This window comes from Scyliorhinus canicula, chromosome 11 (assembly GCF_902713615.1).
Source record: "Scyliorhinus canicula chromosome 11, sScyCan1.1, whole genome shotgun sequence".
Classification (NCBI taxonomy): domain Eukaryota; kingdom Metazoa; phylum Chordata; class Chondrichthyes; order Carcharhiniformes; family Scyliorhinidae; genus Scyliorhinus; species Scyliorhinus canicula.
Window position 1 is genome coordinate 37,378,088 of NC_052156.1, and position 16,659 is coordinate 37,394,746.

Below are 16,659 nucleotides of genomic sequence, written 5' to 3' on the forward strand. Positions count from 1 at the left end.
AGTGTTTAAAAGTTGCTGACGCGTTTGTAGCGTGCGGGCTGATGCGGAGGCAGTCTGGTTTGATCCGTAGCTCCATTTTAAACTTCTAGTTGATTAAATTGATGTACCATCAATTGGACACGAGTCGAGATGAAGATCCAAACATTAGGCTTTAATCGACTAGTTGTGTGCACGGCAGTCGACTTACTGAGAAAGGCCGACTGCCGGGTCCTATGGGTTCTTATACCCTGCCTCGTAGGCGGGACTACTTGCCTCCTGACCAATCGGTGAGCAGTCACATGACTAGTCTCAACCAACCAGGCACATGACCGGCCAGAGCCAATGGGCAGCGAGTGCTCTGCACCCATGGCAGATAGGTACCGTAAACCTCCTAGTCATATCACCACACCCCTGTGTGTGTGTCTGTAGATCCTGTGGCAGAGCTGCTCCCCCCGTGTCTGTAGATCCTGTGGCAGTGTTGCTCCCCATGTGTGTGTGTCTGTAGATCCTGTGGCAGAGCTGCTACCCCTGTGTGTGTGTCTGTAGATCCTGTGGCAGAGCTGCTCCCCCTGTGTGTGAGTCTGTAGATCCTGTGGCAGTGTTGCTCCCTGTGTGTGTCTGTAGATCCTGTGGCAGAGCTGCTCTCCGTGTGTGTGTCTGTAGATCCTGATGCAGAGCTGCTCCCCGTGTGTCTGTAGATCCTGTGGCAGTGCTGCTCCCCGTGTGTCGGTAGATCCTGTGGCAGAGCTGCTCCCCCTGTGTGTGTCTGTAGATCCTGTGGCAGTGCTGCTCCCCGTGTGTCGGTAGATCCTGTGGAAGAGTTGCTCCCCCTGTGTGTGTCTGTAGATCCTGTGGCAGTGCTGCTCCCTGTGTGTGTGTCTGTAGATCCTGTGGCAGAGCTGCTCCCCCTGTGTGTGTGTCTGTAGATCCTGTGGCAGAGCTGCTCCCTGTGTGTCTGTAGATCCTATGGCAGAGCTGCTCCCCGTGTGTGTGTGTCTGTAGATCTTGTGGCAGAGTTGCTTCCCCTGTATGCGAGTCTGTAGATCCTGTGGCAGTGCTGCTGCCTGTGTGTGTGTCTCTGTAGATCTTGTGGCAGTGCTGCTCCCCCAAGTGTGTCTGTAGATCCTGTAAGAAGTCTTATTTACACACCAGGTTGATGTGCTGCTCCCCCTTTTGTGTGGGTCTGTAGATCCTGTGCCAGTGCTGATCCCAGTGTGTCTATAGATCCTGCGGCAGCACTTTTCCCTGTGTGTACCTGTAGAGATTGTGACCGTGCTCCCATGTGTTTTCTAGATCTGGTGGCTGTGCTGCTCCCTTGCGATGTTGATCTGTAGATCCTGTGACGTTGCTGCTCTCCGGACATGTTTGTCGCTCCTGTGTTAGTGCTGCTCTGTGTGTATGTAGATCCTGTGGCAATGCTCCCCCACGTCTGTGCTGCTCCTGTCCACTCTTTAGTCTATGCAGTTGCTGCCTGCTGCTGCTGCCTGCTCTCCATGCAAATCTAGGTTCAGAATTGTAAATGTTTGACAAATCAAATGTATATTTGTGCTGCATACCTGTGGCATCCATTATCACCATAAATATAGTTGTTATGGCACATTTTGTCTTAACTGATCCTCTAGTCAGTATTTCTAATGTGTATGCAATTTGCCAATGTTTTATTCTTGCTTTCTGTTAGTGAAAAGTAAGAAAGCCAGATAGCTTAACTAACATTTGTAGTTGTAATGAAAGGTATATTTAAAACAATTGGCAATGTGGACCGAACGGCAGACACTCACCCTTTACAATGCAACAGTCCCACCTCCATGGAGTGCATGCTATCGCTATTGCTATTTTTCCAGAGCAAGAGAAGCATGCAAGGATTTACCAGTCCCGGATAATCTATGGAAGATTGGGGCACTCCATTTGTTGACGTAATAAAAGGAAATTAAATTTGCCACAATCTTTGTAGATCAAACTTTTAAAGCACTACCATGGTTTTAATATGTGTACTACTGATAAGGTGGCCACTGCAACTTTTGATGACTACCTTGGTAAATTATGGACCCAACAATCAAGCCTCATGGTAAATTACATATACCACAATTTATTTAAGATTCCTACATTGTTTTTGAATTGTGAAAATCATACTAAACCAGATCAAAACAGGCTAAAATAATATTCAGTTTATTTACATTTAATGTACAGTACAACACTCAGTGCTTCTAACATAGAAACAACATTCTGGGCTATCCAGGGAGGTACAATGAATGCCAAGATAAAAAGGTTAGTCAAAAAGGTAGGGTTTAAACTGGGGCTATAAATCTTACAATTGGGAAGGAAATTCCTTGGTGGCTGTAAACATAGCTGGGGCAAAGAGTAAAAGCACAGCAGGCAAAACAGGAGAAATGAAGAGTTCTGAGAATATTGTAGGACTGGAGGTGGTTACACATCTGTAAGGATCCCTTTAATCCATGAGGAATTAAATACACAGATGAAAATTTTGGGGAACAAGTGTCAGTGAGCACATTGAAAACAGGCGAGTACTGCAGCAAGTGATGGGCTCAGGTAGGGATAGAGGCAAACAATGTACATAGCTGGAAATAGTTTACTATGGATTTCTTGTGAAGTGGTTGAATGAAAGGGTAATTTGTCTTGAAACAATATCCTGTGTCATACAGCTTTAACTGACTTTAAACAAAACTTGTTGACAATAACGGTTTTGTACAACTGTTCCAGTGTGTTACATTAATCGGTGAGTAATGAATACAACCTGTTTCATTTTCAAAGTATTGTTCAAGATGATTAGACTTGTAACTTCCATGGGTCACAATCAAGGTGAATGCACTTCCAACTGTCTCAATCAAGAGCTATCATGTATTATTCAGGTACTTCAGGCTGCACTCTCACAACACAAGATAGGTGCAAATTTGCTGATGCAGTGAATTGAAGTGTAAATGTTAATCACTTCTAATCTTTCGGCTTCCTCCTCTGTTCTACAATAACTGTGACTTTAAATGTGTTGGCCAAATCGGTGTTGGTTTTCAATTTAGCAGGATCTCACTGTTATCTTTTACTATGGGATGTGGTGTTTTAGCAACTGTCGCCTTATCTCTGTAATATGCCATTTCTTGACACAAGAATGAAAATTTATTAATCTGTCTTTGTTCATGGACCGAGGCAAGATTCAACGACCCCTCGCCTCCACATTTGGCGTCTGGCTAAATTGCTAAAGCAAAGCATGCTGGGCTACTTAAGATCATTTAAGTCACTTAAAAACATTCTAAAAGCAGTCTTTTTGATCAAGACCATATGGAAGAGTCGAGACTCAGCTCAGGGAAATAGGTCTTCAAAATACCAGCATTGGTTTGACCCGAGACCATCATGGGAAAGGGAATGAAATTAGTGGCGGGTCTAAATACAATGGATTTAGTTCTCCCAAAGTTCAACTTGGGGATATTGCTGCTCATCCAGAGGCAATTGGGGGATGAGAGAGGTAGAATTGGATACTGTTACCTTGTATTTGGAAGCTGATTCAATTTAGGTAATGATTTTGATAAAAAGACAAGGAGCCACGGATAAACACTTGCAAGGTCATAGCTATTGTTGATCTCCTGTCTACCAGGGTAAAATAAAGCAAGGGCAATCTCCGAGGTGGAAAAAGCAGTACATCTCAAATATCTGCATTATTTGTTCCTCCTCTTCCAGCCTCTTGATGGAATTTTATTTGATCCAAACTTTTATTTTGAACTAGGAAAAGATACTGAACAAAAAAAAAGTTTTTATCTCTTTGATGACAATCGTAAAAATAAGGTGGTCAGAATCTACCGTAATTATTCCATTAACTTCACACCACAAACTAGGCCAGTTTGGCATGATATCAGGAAGCATTTTCCCCCACTCTTGCCCAAGACCATGGATGATGGATTAATTGAAAGTCAATGATATATTTTTTTGTTAGGTTTAACGTACCAATTGAGATGGAGGAAAGGTGGGTAAATGGTTCAGCCATGATCAAATAGCAGTGGAACATACTCGAGGCTGAGTGGTGTACTTTTCCTAAAGTAGGCATATCCCTTAGCAAAGCCCTACATAAGTATCCATTATTATTAAAGTGTACATAAGTATCCATTATTATTAAAGTGTACAATACTGTACTTATGTTTAGAACAGGAGGTGGCTGGTTTGTCACGAGCTGTCTCAAGGTCCATCCCACTTTCTTGACCAATATAAATATAAAGGCTTTCTCGTTGTTAGGTAATTAGGTGCATGATGGTGAAAGGCAGTTACTTCTGAAGTTCTGCATGGCAAACTAGTGGAACGGCGTTGAACTGGAAATTATGTGCATCTTATCCATGATTCTACTTGACAATTTATAAGTTTTGCAGTTCACCATGCTCTTTAAGAAGCAGATTTGCCATGAAAAGACTCAATTAAATGCCCGTTGGTTACCAAAAGAACAGCTGGTGACTATTCTCATTGGACATAAAGTATCCTAGCAGGAAACATATCACTTCTCTGTATTAAGATGTATCGCAGATTAAACTCCAGTAGTATTTCTATATAAAGAAAAAGGTTTCTAGGACTTTCTTCTTGCCAATCTGTGTCCAAGCAAAATTATATTACTTCTGTGAATTTCTCAACAGTTTGACTTGGGAGACCATTAAGCATAATTGTAATATTACACATATTCGATATACTGCTAACAAAAACATTGGGGTGATATCAGGTGTTTCTGTTCCACCATTCAAAATGAGCATTTTTAGTCCACAAAGCAAAACATTCAAAATAATTTACCGATGCCTAGACTTTAAGAAACAAAAAGTTCAATATAGGATTATTCAACATAAGTTTTGAGAGGAATGCTTGTAAAGTCAATTTTATTAAACACAAGATATTGCACGGTTGCATTTCCATTGTGCCAGTGCCTTTAAATTCAGGTATTCCCAGCACAACATCATTAATCAGTGTATTTAACACTTGAGCAACTCTTCTGGGTGGACAATTACATTCACATCAGTGACACCTGATCTTTCCCATTTTCTTGCACATCACCTTATGAATGCACGTCCAAGTGCCTGCTTTGAAAAACAGGCATTTACCTGTAAAGAAATTTTACAAAATATATCCGTTACTTATGTTATCCCCCAATAATCAATCCAAAATCTAATCTTAATAATTGCATCTCAAATTAAGTTTGTATAAAACACTGCCATAGAATAGAACATAGAACAGTACAGCACAGAACAGGCCCTTCGGCCCTCAATGTTGTGCCGAGCCATGATCACCCTACTCAAACCCACGTATCCACCCTATACCCGTAACCAAACAACCCCCCCCTTAACCTTACTTTAATTAGGACACTACGGGGAATTTAGCATGGCCAATCCACCTAACCCGCACATCTTTGGACTGTGGGAGGAAACCGGAGCACCCGGAGGAAACCCACGCACACAGGGGGAGGACGTGCAGACTCCACACAGACAGTGACCCAGCCGGGAATCGAACCTGGGACCCTGGAGCTGTGAAGCATTTATGCTAACCACCATGCTACCCTGTAGTAAGTGGAGGTCTTGTGGTGCAGTTAGTAGTGTCCCTGCCCAAGCCTGAAGCTCCAGGTTACAGAGTCCCACCCCAGGACTTGATGGCCAAGGGAAATGCATTCCTAACGCAGCCAACAGGTTAAGTAGCATCTTGCAAAATCCTTCCAACACACACCAATGGCAGGCGGTAAGAGTGGGAGACACTCCTGGCCAGCCATGTTTGGTGTGGAGTGGCACCCCTCAAGCCTCGGATGACATGCTTGTGACCTGTTCCAGGAGAAAAAAACCTCACTATGGTATGGGAAGAGAAGCAACAACATGGATTAGTAAAGTGTGGTTTTTCAGTTGGAATTCTCCAAACTGAATTGGAGTAATGTTTAGCACAGACTGAACAATTATAAGTGCATCGCTGATCATGCTGACAAACCAACATTGAATCTGATGGCTAAAGTAGAGTTTAATGGACAACTGCAGTATGAAATCCCTGAAGCTTCATTCTGCGACCTTCCCGCCATAAGATTGATTAAAAAAAGTTAGGATGTTTACTGATGATTGCAAATGTTCAATCTCTCATAATTCCTCAGATAAAGGAAACAATGAGACGTGAACAACATTCAGGCTTGGGTTAAGTGGCAAGTAACATTAAAGCCACACAAATGTCAGACTGTCTTCAACAAGAGAGAATCTAACCATCTCCCCATGATAGTCAATGGCATTACCATTACTGGTTTATCCACCAACATCTGGAGGCTACCATTGATGAGAAACAGAACTGGATCATATAGACACCATGGCTATAAGAGGCTGGGATTTCAGTGGCAAGTAACTAGTCTTCTGACTCACCAAAGCCTGTCCATCATCTACAAGGCACATGTCAGGAGTATGATGGTATACTCCACATGTCTGTACAAGCAACTCCACAACACTCAAAGCTCAACACCACCCAAGACAAAGCAGCCCTCTTGAATGACAACCCATTCATCAACTTTAAACATTTACTCCGTTCACCACTGGTGCCAGTGACAGCATGTGTACCATCTTCATGATCTACTGCAGCAACTCACCAAGAGCATCGTCCATGATTTCTATCGCCTAAAAGAACAAGGGCAGCTGACATATGGAACACTACTACCTCCAAATTACACAGTAGGCTGACGATATTGCCTTTCCTTTACTGTATCTGGGTCAAAATCCTGAATCCCCCATCCCTAACAACATTGGGTGCACCCATACCACAAGGACTGAAGTGGTTCAAGAAGGCACCTTGTCATGGGTAATAATGAGCAATAAATTCTGGCCGCGTCAGCAATGCCCACATACCATGAACAAATAAAAACAAAATTTAAAATCCCATTAAAAAATCAAATAAAAATGACCAACTAAGTCGAATTCCCTTATAATGAGTAACTTAGCCAACTTGCTTTGTTCACAAGCCAAGACAAATCAGTGCTTTGTGGAATTATACACATGTCTGCCATAATTATTCTATTTGCTTTGCAATAAGGATGAAACATTACAAAAATAAGTGACCTGAACTCACCAGCAAATAATCACTTTACTTACCAAACTTCATAATATTAATTTGTGAACATATTCTCGTTTAGAAACAGACATCTTACCTTCCTCATCCCCCAGACATTGGAGGTGGTGCAGGCCCTCCTCCACCATGGTTTATTCGACCCATTTTTCTCCGTGGAGCTCCTGGGGGGCTGTTTTAAAAAAAAAAAATATCCAGTTATGCAAGGAATTTAAATAAAGGTTCATTTGGACAGAAAACCCTAGTGCAGGTAATAATCCAGGTTGAACACAAGATCTGTAGTTAGAACTTTCCTCACAAATTTGTGAAGCAACCCCCCCTCCCAGTTATTCATACGGGCCTAGACTGAACATGGGAATACAGAAATAGACTTTTGCAGCATGAAAACAGGTCCTTCGGCCCAACTTGCCCATTCCGCCTAGTTTTTAACTACTAAGCATTTGGCCCATATCCCTCTCGTAGAATCTACAGTGAAGGAGGCCATTTGGCCCATTGAGTCTGTACCGGCTCTTGGAAAGAGCCCCCTACAGAAGCCCACACCTCTGTACCCATTTTTCCCACATAACTGACTACCTCATCCTGAGACTTAACCTTATGCAACAACCTACCATAAGATACCTCATCAAAGGTCTTGCTAAAATCCATGAAGACAACAAATAGGAGCATGAGGTGACCTTATATCCCCTCGAGCCTGCTCCACTATTTAATATGATCATGGCTGATCTGTTGCCTCAATTCCACTTTCCTCTCTGCTCTCCATATCCTTTGATTCCAGAGACCAAAAATTGTCCATCTTAGCCTTAACTATATTCAATGACGGAGCATCCAGGATAGGCAATTACAAAGATTCACAATCCTGGGTCAAGAAACTTTTCTCCATCACAGTCCTTTATGATCAACCCCTTATCCTGAGACCGTATCATGTTCTAGATTCCCCAGCTCAGGGAAATCAGGCTGCCACGGTCTTTAATTTATTTTTAAATTACACTACCTGTCTCCCCATAGACTGATAGCAAAAGATGAAGTGCATGTACTGACTAGGCACAACATTCCAACCAGTTAGTTAGGAAAGAGATATAAAATAATTTATATTTGTATTGTGTTTCAGGAATAAGGTACAGGTTTAAGCTCAATTTGAGTTGAATGCCAAGAAAGGGTTAAAACTTCAATTTAGCTTCGTATGAAACAAAGCTACTTTCACGCCTGTAGGTTTAGTTTCACATTAATGAAGATTTCATGACACTAAAATAATTACAAGGTGTAAAAATACAAGGGGGGGGGGGGGGGGGGGGGGGGGGAAGAATCCATAGAAAATTGTATTGGGTGACATCGTTTAGATTATGGTGTGCCCCAGAACAGACCCGCATGATTCACTGATCGCAGTGTCGGGAGTGGAGGGTGCACATGAGGCTCTCTGCAGTGGGATGCAGGGCAAACTCGTGCCGGACACTGTCACCCCTCACCCACTCTGGGGGACTCCCAGAATCTGGCACACCATAATTGAAGATTATTTTGTATTTTTGCCTCCATAGATAGTTCAGGCAGTGTCCTATTGGGCCCACCCCACCACCCTCCCTTCCCCTCTCTCCCCACCACACCCTCTTTCATTTCCCTTCTGTTGGTACAGTGAGGAGGGTATCTGGTCGCTCCAGTGCAAAGTTTAGTGCTTGTACCATTTGTTTTTTGTAGAAATGTGCTGTGAACTGTTTTAATAATCAGAATATCCTACCCCCCTTCCCTGGACATTGGTACTGAAGGGAAGGTACCCTGTTTTCTCAACACAAGATTAGTGTTTGTACCATTTGGCCTTGTACATTTTTTTTTACTGTTTTAATTTTTAAAAATAGCCAGTCCACCTACCCTGCATATCTTTGGGTTACAGGGGTGAGACTCACACAGTCACTGGGAGAATGTGCAAACTCCACATGGACAATGACCCAGGATCGAACCCGGGTCCTCGGCGCTTTGATGCAACAGTGCTAACCACTGCACCACCCTGCGGCCCACGTTTTTTTGATTATATTTCATGAAAATGGGTAGCATTTACTTTGTGGCAGATGCCAATATATGGAGTTATCTTTGCTTTTTAAACACAGTTATAAATTCATTGGCTTTTGACACTGAACAGAAATATTTGACACTTTTGACTTACAACAGAGATTCTTTAAATTGATGCATTTAAAAATAATAATTTGTATCATCATGGGCTATGCATATTAATTTGAACTTTAAAATAAATCTTAAGAGCACAAAATTATTTGTCCTATTTACCATAGCATTTGTTTAAAAACAAAAACAAAAATGTTTCTTTCTGCATTAAGAGGCAACAGTCAAAACCCTCTAATACTTTCTTGTGCTACATAGTTAATTCAAATAACATGTTGGATTGAGCTATAAATGATTTCCCCACATAACAAATGACCACTTGGCTGAATTTCCATTTGCAGCACAGCAGGTAAAGGAGACAAAATTGGAGGGGAATGAGAACCTTTAAAAGAACAATGAAAAAGAGATTTATTGAAAGAAACAACTCCCGCTTGCATTTAACATCAAATTACCCTCTTCCATCGTCGGGTCTACCCCAGGATGACTGACTTCCAGTTCTTTTATATTCAGCTCCAGCTGGGTTGAACAATGTCCGAAAGCTAAATGCGGAATACAATTCTTGATCATTAAATCAGAAACAATCGTGCTTTCCTATAATGCTTGAATTAGTAGAACATTTTGTATACTTATGATAATAAATGCAGGTTGAAACTTACAAAAAGGAAATAAACTCCACTATTCCCCAGAAAAACTGAATTATTAATGAGAAACTCCATGGTGCCCGGCTCCTGCTATCCACAACTTCCCCTGAAAAGGAAGAAATACAGTATATGAAGTTTATGCTTTTTATTCAGTACAGAACAATGAATCATAGAATGAACATCTAAATGCTGTTCCTCTAAAGCCTCATAGCGAACGACCAATTCTAATTCTAGAATGTAATGTCACAACAATCTAAGTGAATGGGCATAGCTTTGACCATTTTTCAGCTAGCTATGTCTCAAAGCCCTAATGACCAAAATCACACTTCAAGCTTTTTTTTTCATATCCTTTCAACATTAAGCACTGATGATCTACAGAAGATGCAAGGCTAACATTGACCTAGAACATCTCTCTACATAGACTGATAGAAACAACCTTCCATTAGGATAGGAAAGGCTCAGTACTCCATCCAGGAAGGACCGGTTGACCACAATTTAGGATGTCCCCCTCGAAAAGATTAAATGCTAGGGGAAAATACAGCTCAAACGTCAATCTTACATATATTTTTAATATTTCTGTTTCATGATTCATAATGCTTTAGGTCATTAATGAGAAAAATTTGTAAATGTACGTCATCCCCAGCCAGCAGATACATGCAGAGAATATTGGCAACATTTGGAGGCAGGATGCAGACTTGCTCCTGTTCAAGGGTTTGAAAGCAAATTGAGAGAGAAATTAAATACATACAAAAAAAATTAGTGTATTTCAGGTGTTAGCATGACACCAATAATTCATTTTCACGATAGATATACTGGTACCAGTATAGGGAAATTACACTTAAAGAAATATATTGTAACCTTGTAGGAATGTAATGTCTCATGCGTTCACACGGAACTCGGCACCCATGATCCAAGTAAACTATTACAATTCAAGTGAATGTGGTACCTGTGGTTAAACTATCTCCCACTACATTCGGAAATGGGTTATAACGTTTATGTTATGGAGTGATGGGATCACAATGTCACTGACCTAACTTTGTCTCAAAAAAGGTATTTTTAAATGTTTGGTAACTACAGCAATAAACAAGCACACAGAAACACAAACATTTTAATGTTTTACAGTAACAAATTAGAAAATTCCAATTATTTTCTCTTCCTTTGCCCCAAATAAGTTAAATGGAAACGATTCAATTAATAAAGCACAAACAGCAACTTTTAATTCCAGGATTCATTGAATCCACGCTTCCATATTTTCAATGTGTAGGGATCATTTAAACTTTTTGAAGATTAGCATAGGTAAATAGCAATCCTATTAATGGCTTATAAAACACAAACCGTACAAATTAACATGGATCAGCCCACTGCACTATTCACACAAGAAAATGACATTCGCAGAAAGCAATTGCCAAAACACTGAAAACCCTAGACCAAGTAATAAACAAAGCTTTGAATTAATCAGTCGCTGAACACTAAATCTTCAGTTCCATCAGAGAAATAAGCATAATGGAGATTTCCCAATCTGTTAAAAAGGTCCAAAGATAAAATAGAAGGTACCCAAATTTACCAAGATTAATATGGGAATTAAATAATTAACATGTTAATGGAGCTTGTTGGAAAGTGAAAATAGAAAACAAAACTGCAAGCATTGATTGTTGACTCCCAAATGTTTACCTAACCAATAATTAGCTTGATTTTTTATCCATTCATGGGATGTGGGCTTCGCTGGCTAGACCAGCATTCATTTCCCATCCCCAATTGCCCTCGAGAAGGTGGTTGTTAAAGATGAAGAAATTAGCTGGTGAAAAGATTAGCAAGAGATTAAGTAAAACTTCCAACAGAAAAGTGTATTTTTCTAGAGACAGAAACTAAGATGATAGTTGAACATCTCAGCTTGGCTGCATTTGGCACAAGCTTAAGAGATAATTTGGCTTCCAGTCGCTTAAATATCCAGGCTTTGACTGCTGCCAGAATCTGGTAAGAATCACTTGCCTGTTAGGCAGGTGAGTTGGAGACCACTGCTAGTACCACCGCCTGAGTTGCAAATTGTGGATTCAATCTCCATTCCAGGAATTGCACATGACCCAACTGGATGAATTTTAGCAAGGATCTTCTGATTATCCATCGCACACTTGAAGCAATGAAATACGCAGGGAAATTGGTATAACCATTTTTCTTCGGTATCAGCATCTCTTGTGTTGAAGTTACAATATACAATCTTTGTCCATGGCAGTGTTGAAGCGTAGTACCAAGAGAATTGCACACACATGGCCAAAAGGGCAAAGGGGCTGTTTAGCACACAGCTAAATTGCTGGCTTTGAAAGCAGACCAAGTAGGCCAGCAGCACGGTTCGATTCCCGTAACAGCCTCCCTGAACAGGCGGCGGAATGTGGCGACTAGGGGCTTTTCACAGTAACTTCATTTAGAAGGGGCTGGTTTAGCTCACTGGGCTAATCGCTGGCTTTTAAAGCAGACCAAGCAGGCCAGCAGCACGGTTCGATTCCCGTACCAGCCTCCCCGTACAGGTGCCGGAATGTGGCGACTAGGGGCTTTTCACAGTAACTTCATTGAAGCCTACTCGTGACAATAAGCGATTTTCATTTTTCAAAAACACTCATTTAAATTTTAACCACCCCCCCCCCCCCCACTAAATTATAGATGACAAGACATCTTCAAAGGGCCGAAATAAGAAACAAATGAAGCCAGTGAGGCAAGTTTTTGTTGTTTTTTTCAAAAAAAGTTTCCCTGTAGATGAGGGACAGAGGTCATCTGGGTTCCACAAAAAAAACCTGCGTGTCCCTCAGCCCAAGGCTTGATCCTCTCGACTTCCCCCTTTATCACTGACCTGACTGCCAGGTATCGTTCCCACATGTGCCTGGCAGTGGCGCTCCCATCAGGTTTTGGTAGCCTGGATATTTAAAAGATGCCAGGAACCAGCCCCACCCAGACCCCGACTAAAATCGAGGTCACTGCTTCTCAGAACAAATATTATCGGAGATGTATTCGTTTGATCCCGTGTCTAAAAATTTCATCAGGGTGAAGAGTATCTTGGCCAACAATTCACCCTGAACAAATACTCCCCGCGCAGATCCGGCCCGTTGCCGGCACCGTCGGGGCTGTCAAACCAGCTGAACCCGCCCGCTCTAAACTGCCGAGAGCGAACCAGCTTTGTTGCGTATGCCCCGGTCATTCAACAAGTTATTTCATCCCGATGCCATCGGCTGTTGCCTCCTCTCCACCCCACGCTGCTCGGTCACATCCTGGAGAGTGGGTGACAGTGGCTGCACCATAATGACAGCAGGTTAACACCAGCCTGAGGCCCGGGTCGGAGGGGGACGAGGAAACCCCCGGGTAAACCCAGAGAGAGAGACAAACACTGGATTTGAAACACCGACACTTACTGTCCCCCTCAATCAGAGACATTCCGCCGCAGCCCCCATCAAACTCACTCTCTCCCTCCCTTCCCCGGGGCTCCCCGCCACCTTCTCACCGTTAGCCACGTACACCATTTTACCTCGATTTATTTCCGTTTCCGGCCTCCTGCCGGTTACTTCCGGTCACGGGGTCAGAAGCGAGTGGGTTCACAGCGGTCATGACGGAAGGCGCCGTTTCCAGTTCCGCTGGAATGGAGGACGATGCTCCGACTGAACTCGCAAACAAAAGGAAAGGAGAAAGCCATTCCTTCCTCCCATTGACAAAATGCCGTGCAAACTCTACACAGACAGTGACGCACGGCCGGAATTGATCCCCGAGGTGTGAGGCAGCAATGTTAACAATTGTGCCACCGAAGTTGTTAAAGAGGCCACCATTTAACCGACCAGTTTTCAGCAGCAGGATTAACTGTTCCACGTTTTGTTTGCATGGGTTTCCTCCGGATACTCCAGTGTCTTCCCACAATCCAAAGATGTGGGGCGCGATTCTCCGCAAATGTGGTGACCCACGGTAGCCTTCACGGCCACTTCTGGGGCCGATTCAACCCCCCCCCCCCCCCCCGGGCGGCCCCGTGCTTAATGGCGGTGCGGCCTTGACGACAGTCATCAAGACCGCAAGTCAAGCGTCATGGCGGCTGACGCGGCCGATGACATCAGCCGCGCATGCGCAGTTGGCGTCTTTCTCCTCAGCCGCCCGGCAAGACGTGGCGGCTTGATCTTGCAGGGCGGTGGGGGGTTTTGGACGCTGGCCCGACGATCGGTGCCAGTTTACTGACAGCAGCGAACAGGTGTGTTTGCTGCCGTGTTGAAATGGGCGTGAAGGCCCGGCCCATCGGCCTCTGAGAATCGCCGCTCGCCGTAAAAAATGGCAAGCGGCGATTTGTGGCGTGAGTCGGGCGTGGGGGGGGGGGGGGGAGAATAGCGGGAGGGCGTGAAAAATGTCGGGAGACCCTCCCGCTATTCTTCCACCCGATGTGGGCGGTGGAGAATCACGCCCGTGCAGTTTAGGTGGATTGGCCAAGTTAAAGTGTCCCTTAGTGGGGCTACAGGGATGGGGTAGAGGATTGGGCCTTGGGAGGGTGCCCTTCGGAGGGTTGGTGCAGACCCGATGGGCCAAATGGGCTCCTTCTACTTTGTAGGGATTCTAAGATTATGGCACCACTTCAGATTTCCTGTTTTCAAGACTAAAGAAACACACCTGTTCATCCTCCCTTCATGGATATAACCTCAAGTACAATGGTGTGTGTTGTGGGAGAGAATACAGCCATTCAGCTGCAATGTACTTCTTTACTTTTGAAAACAAGGCCTTTATTACGAGCTATAGCAAGGGCTCCAGCACTCTTAACTAGTGAAACACTAGAGAATCCTGATCCAAGGATTACACAAACAGTTATACTTTTGGATTCAGTTACAAGAAATTAGCAAATACCATTCAAAGGTGTACAAATATTTCAATTATCTACGTCTATTCACAACTAATAAACCAGTGATGTATCAACTCTGTTCAACATTGTTCCTTTGTTATAATTGACACACATGAGCTACAGCTGCACAGTGTTCTGTGAATCCTTGTATCTGAATTATGTAAATAAATTGTTCTCTATAATTTGGTCCTTGACTTACCTGTAGTCAGCTGAAACAACTGTTTTCTCATCACTCGTTTTCTGCCTGAGGATTTAGCAGCAAGTGTTTTAGCTTGTATTATTTGTAACCCTTTCAGCCCACCCTTTTGATCTTTGGTTTATCCAAACAGGTCAATTTTGTGTTGAAATTTCTTCTACGAACATCTGTTCTGAAGAGCAGGCACAAAAAACAAAACTTCATTACATTCTATTTGGCCTAAATGAGGCAATATTTCTTATTTGGCTTAAGGGGTGCATGATCAATCTGATTAGTCTAATTGGTTTCGCGAGGGTGATGGTCATCTCTTGATATATAATTTCCCATTGTCCCCCGTTTCACGCAAAACCAAGTAAACTAAATCAAATAAACACAGGATCCCATGGTCCCTTGACTGGCCCTCTAAAGGTATCAATTAGTTGTGGGACCATACCTCTCCATATTTGTTTAAATTACTTCTTGCCAAGATAAAATAATATTTTGTCTCCCTTGTCCATTTGTTCAGGGTGGGGGGAAATATGCTGTCAGACCTTCATGACTGATATCTTGGTTTTAAGCCCATCTGCCCAAAATCACAATAAATTGTTATTAAATCAGAGCCTTGTCAGTGATTTCATGGTCTGGACAGGTTATTTGGAGGTTGCTGCTACTACGCACTACTCAGTGCTTACTTGGAATTAGTTACTTTACTTCACAAAGTCTGTATAGGATACATATCAATGTTGTAACTGATGATCTGCTAAATATAACTACATTCAACATATAAACATTTGAAGAATTACAAAAACGAACTGCAGAACTTAATTGTAAACTTGCAAAATCAAAGATGGTTTCTTTCTCTAAACCTTTAGTATATTGATTTGTGTAACAAGAAAATCTTCCTTTAGTTTTTGTATCCTCTTCAGATAATTTGTTATATTCCATAATCTATTGTAACTTGAATGTGATCTCTGAATAATTTGATTGATGTTCCTTTCTCTCCCACCTGCAGATCACCTCACTCAATATCATTCAAAATAATATAATGCATGGACTTAAAATATTATCCAGATATCAGTTTCTGTATCCATCTTGGATAATCCTCACCAGATTTATTTGCTATCAGACCCTTAACTTGTTCATCCAAATGATTTATCCTTTCACTTTAATTTGAACTAATTTGACATGTAATGATGTGTATGTAATGATGTGTTTGATTCTATTACAATTGTTTTAAAATCCATTTCTGTATGGAGTATATGTCTTGATCATTTCATGTTGTTTCACTATTAGCCCCATTAATCATTTCATGCCATGTTGTTTGTCAATTTGTGTTCAGGCCTGAGACCTGCTCTTCAATGGATAATTGCAAGTACTTCCTGCAACTAGTTTCCTGCATCCAGTAAGTCAACTGCACACTTACGCAGTGTCTCAAGTGTCACAATTTCTTGCACTCATGTCAACAAGATCACAAAGATATTGCTTATTTCTCCACATATGGGGCTGGTTTAGCACAGTGGGCTAAATAGCTGGCTTGTAATGCAGAACAAGGCAGCAGCGTGGGTTCAATTCCTGTACCGGCCTCCCCGAACAGGCACCAGAATGTGACGACTAGGGTCTTTTCACAGTAACTTCATTGAAGCCTACTTGTGACAATACGCGATTATTATTATAATATATGGCCCAGATGCCTCGGGTGGTAGCCAGAGTTTAATAAGGACACGAGGAGTCCACACCGAGTAAAATATGAACAAGGTTTTATTTACAAAAATGGTATATACATGCCCGGTATATCCCTACCTAGCTCCTCTAGTCGGTGCCTTACTGGTTGACCGTATAATCGCACG

At 42.4% G+C, this 16,659-nt stretch overlaps 1 protein-coding gene across 4 annotated transcripts; it reads right to left on the reverse strand.

The window, feature by feature from the left end:
• Nucleotides 1-2,129: 2,129 nt before the first annotated feature.
• selenok (selenoprotein K) lies at nucleotides 2,130-14,882 on the reverse strand. Of its 4 annotated transcripts, none has more exons than XM_038812784.1 (5): nucleotides 14,837-14,882; nucleotides 9,801-9,891; nucleotides 9,597-9,683; nucleotides 7,121-7,210; nucleotides 2,130-5,060 (listed from the first exon to the last, which is right to left on the reverse strand). In XM_038812784.1, the coding sequence occupies exons 1-5, from the start codon at nucleotides 14,865-14,867 to the stop codon at nucleotides 5,057-5,059; spliced, it is 303 nt and encodes a 100-aa protein (XP_038668712.1). In that variant the 5' UTR covers nucleotides 14,868-14,882; the 3' UTR covers nucleotides 2,130-5,056. The 4 variants fall into 4 exon arrangements, with proteins under 4 accessions (XP_038668712.1, XP_038668714.1, XP_038668713.1 ...); XM_038812786.1 differs by lacking the exon at nucleotides 14,837-14,882 and adding an exon at nucleotides 13,273-13,333; XM_038812785.1 differs by lacking the exon at nucleotides 14,837-14,882 and adding an exon at nucleotides 13,184-13,264.
• Between the last annotated feature and the right edge of the window lie 1,777 nt (nucleotides 14,883-16,659).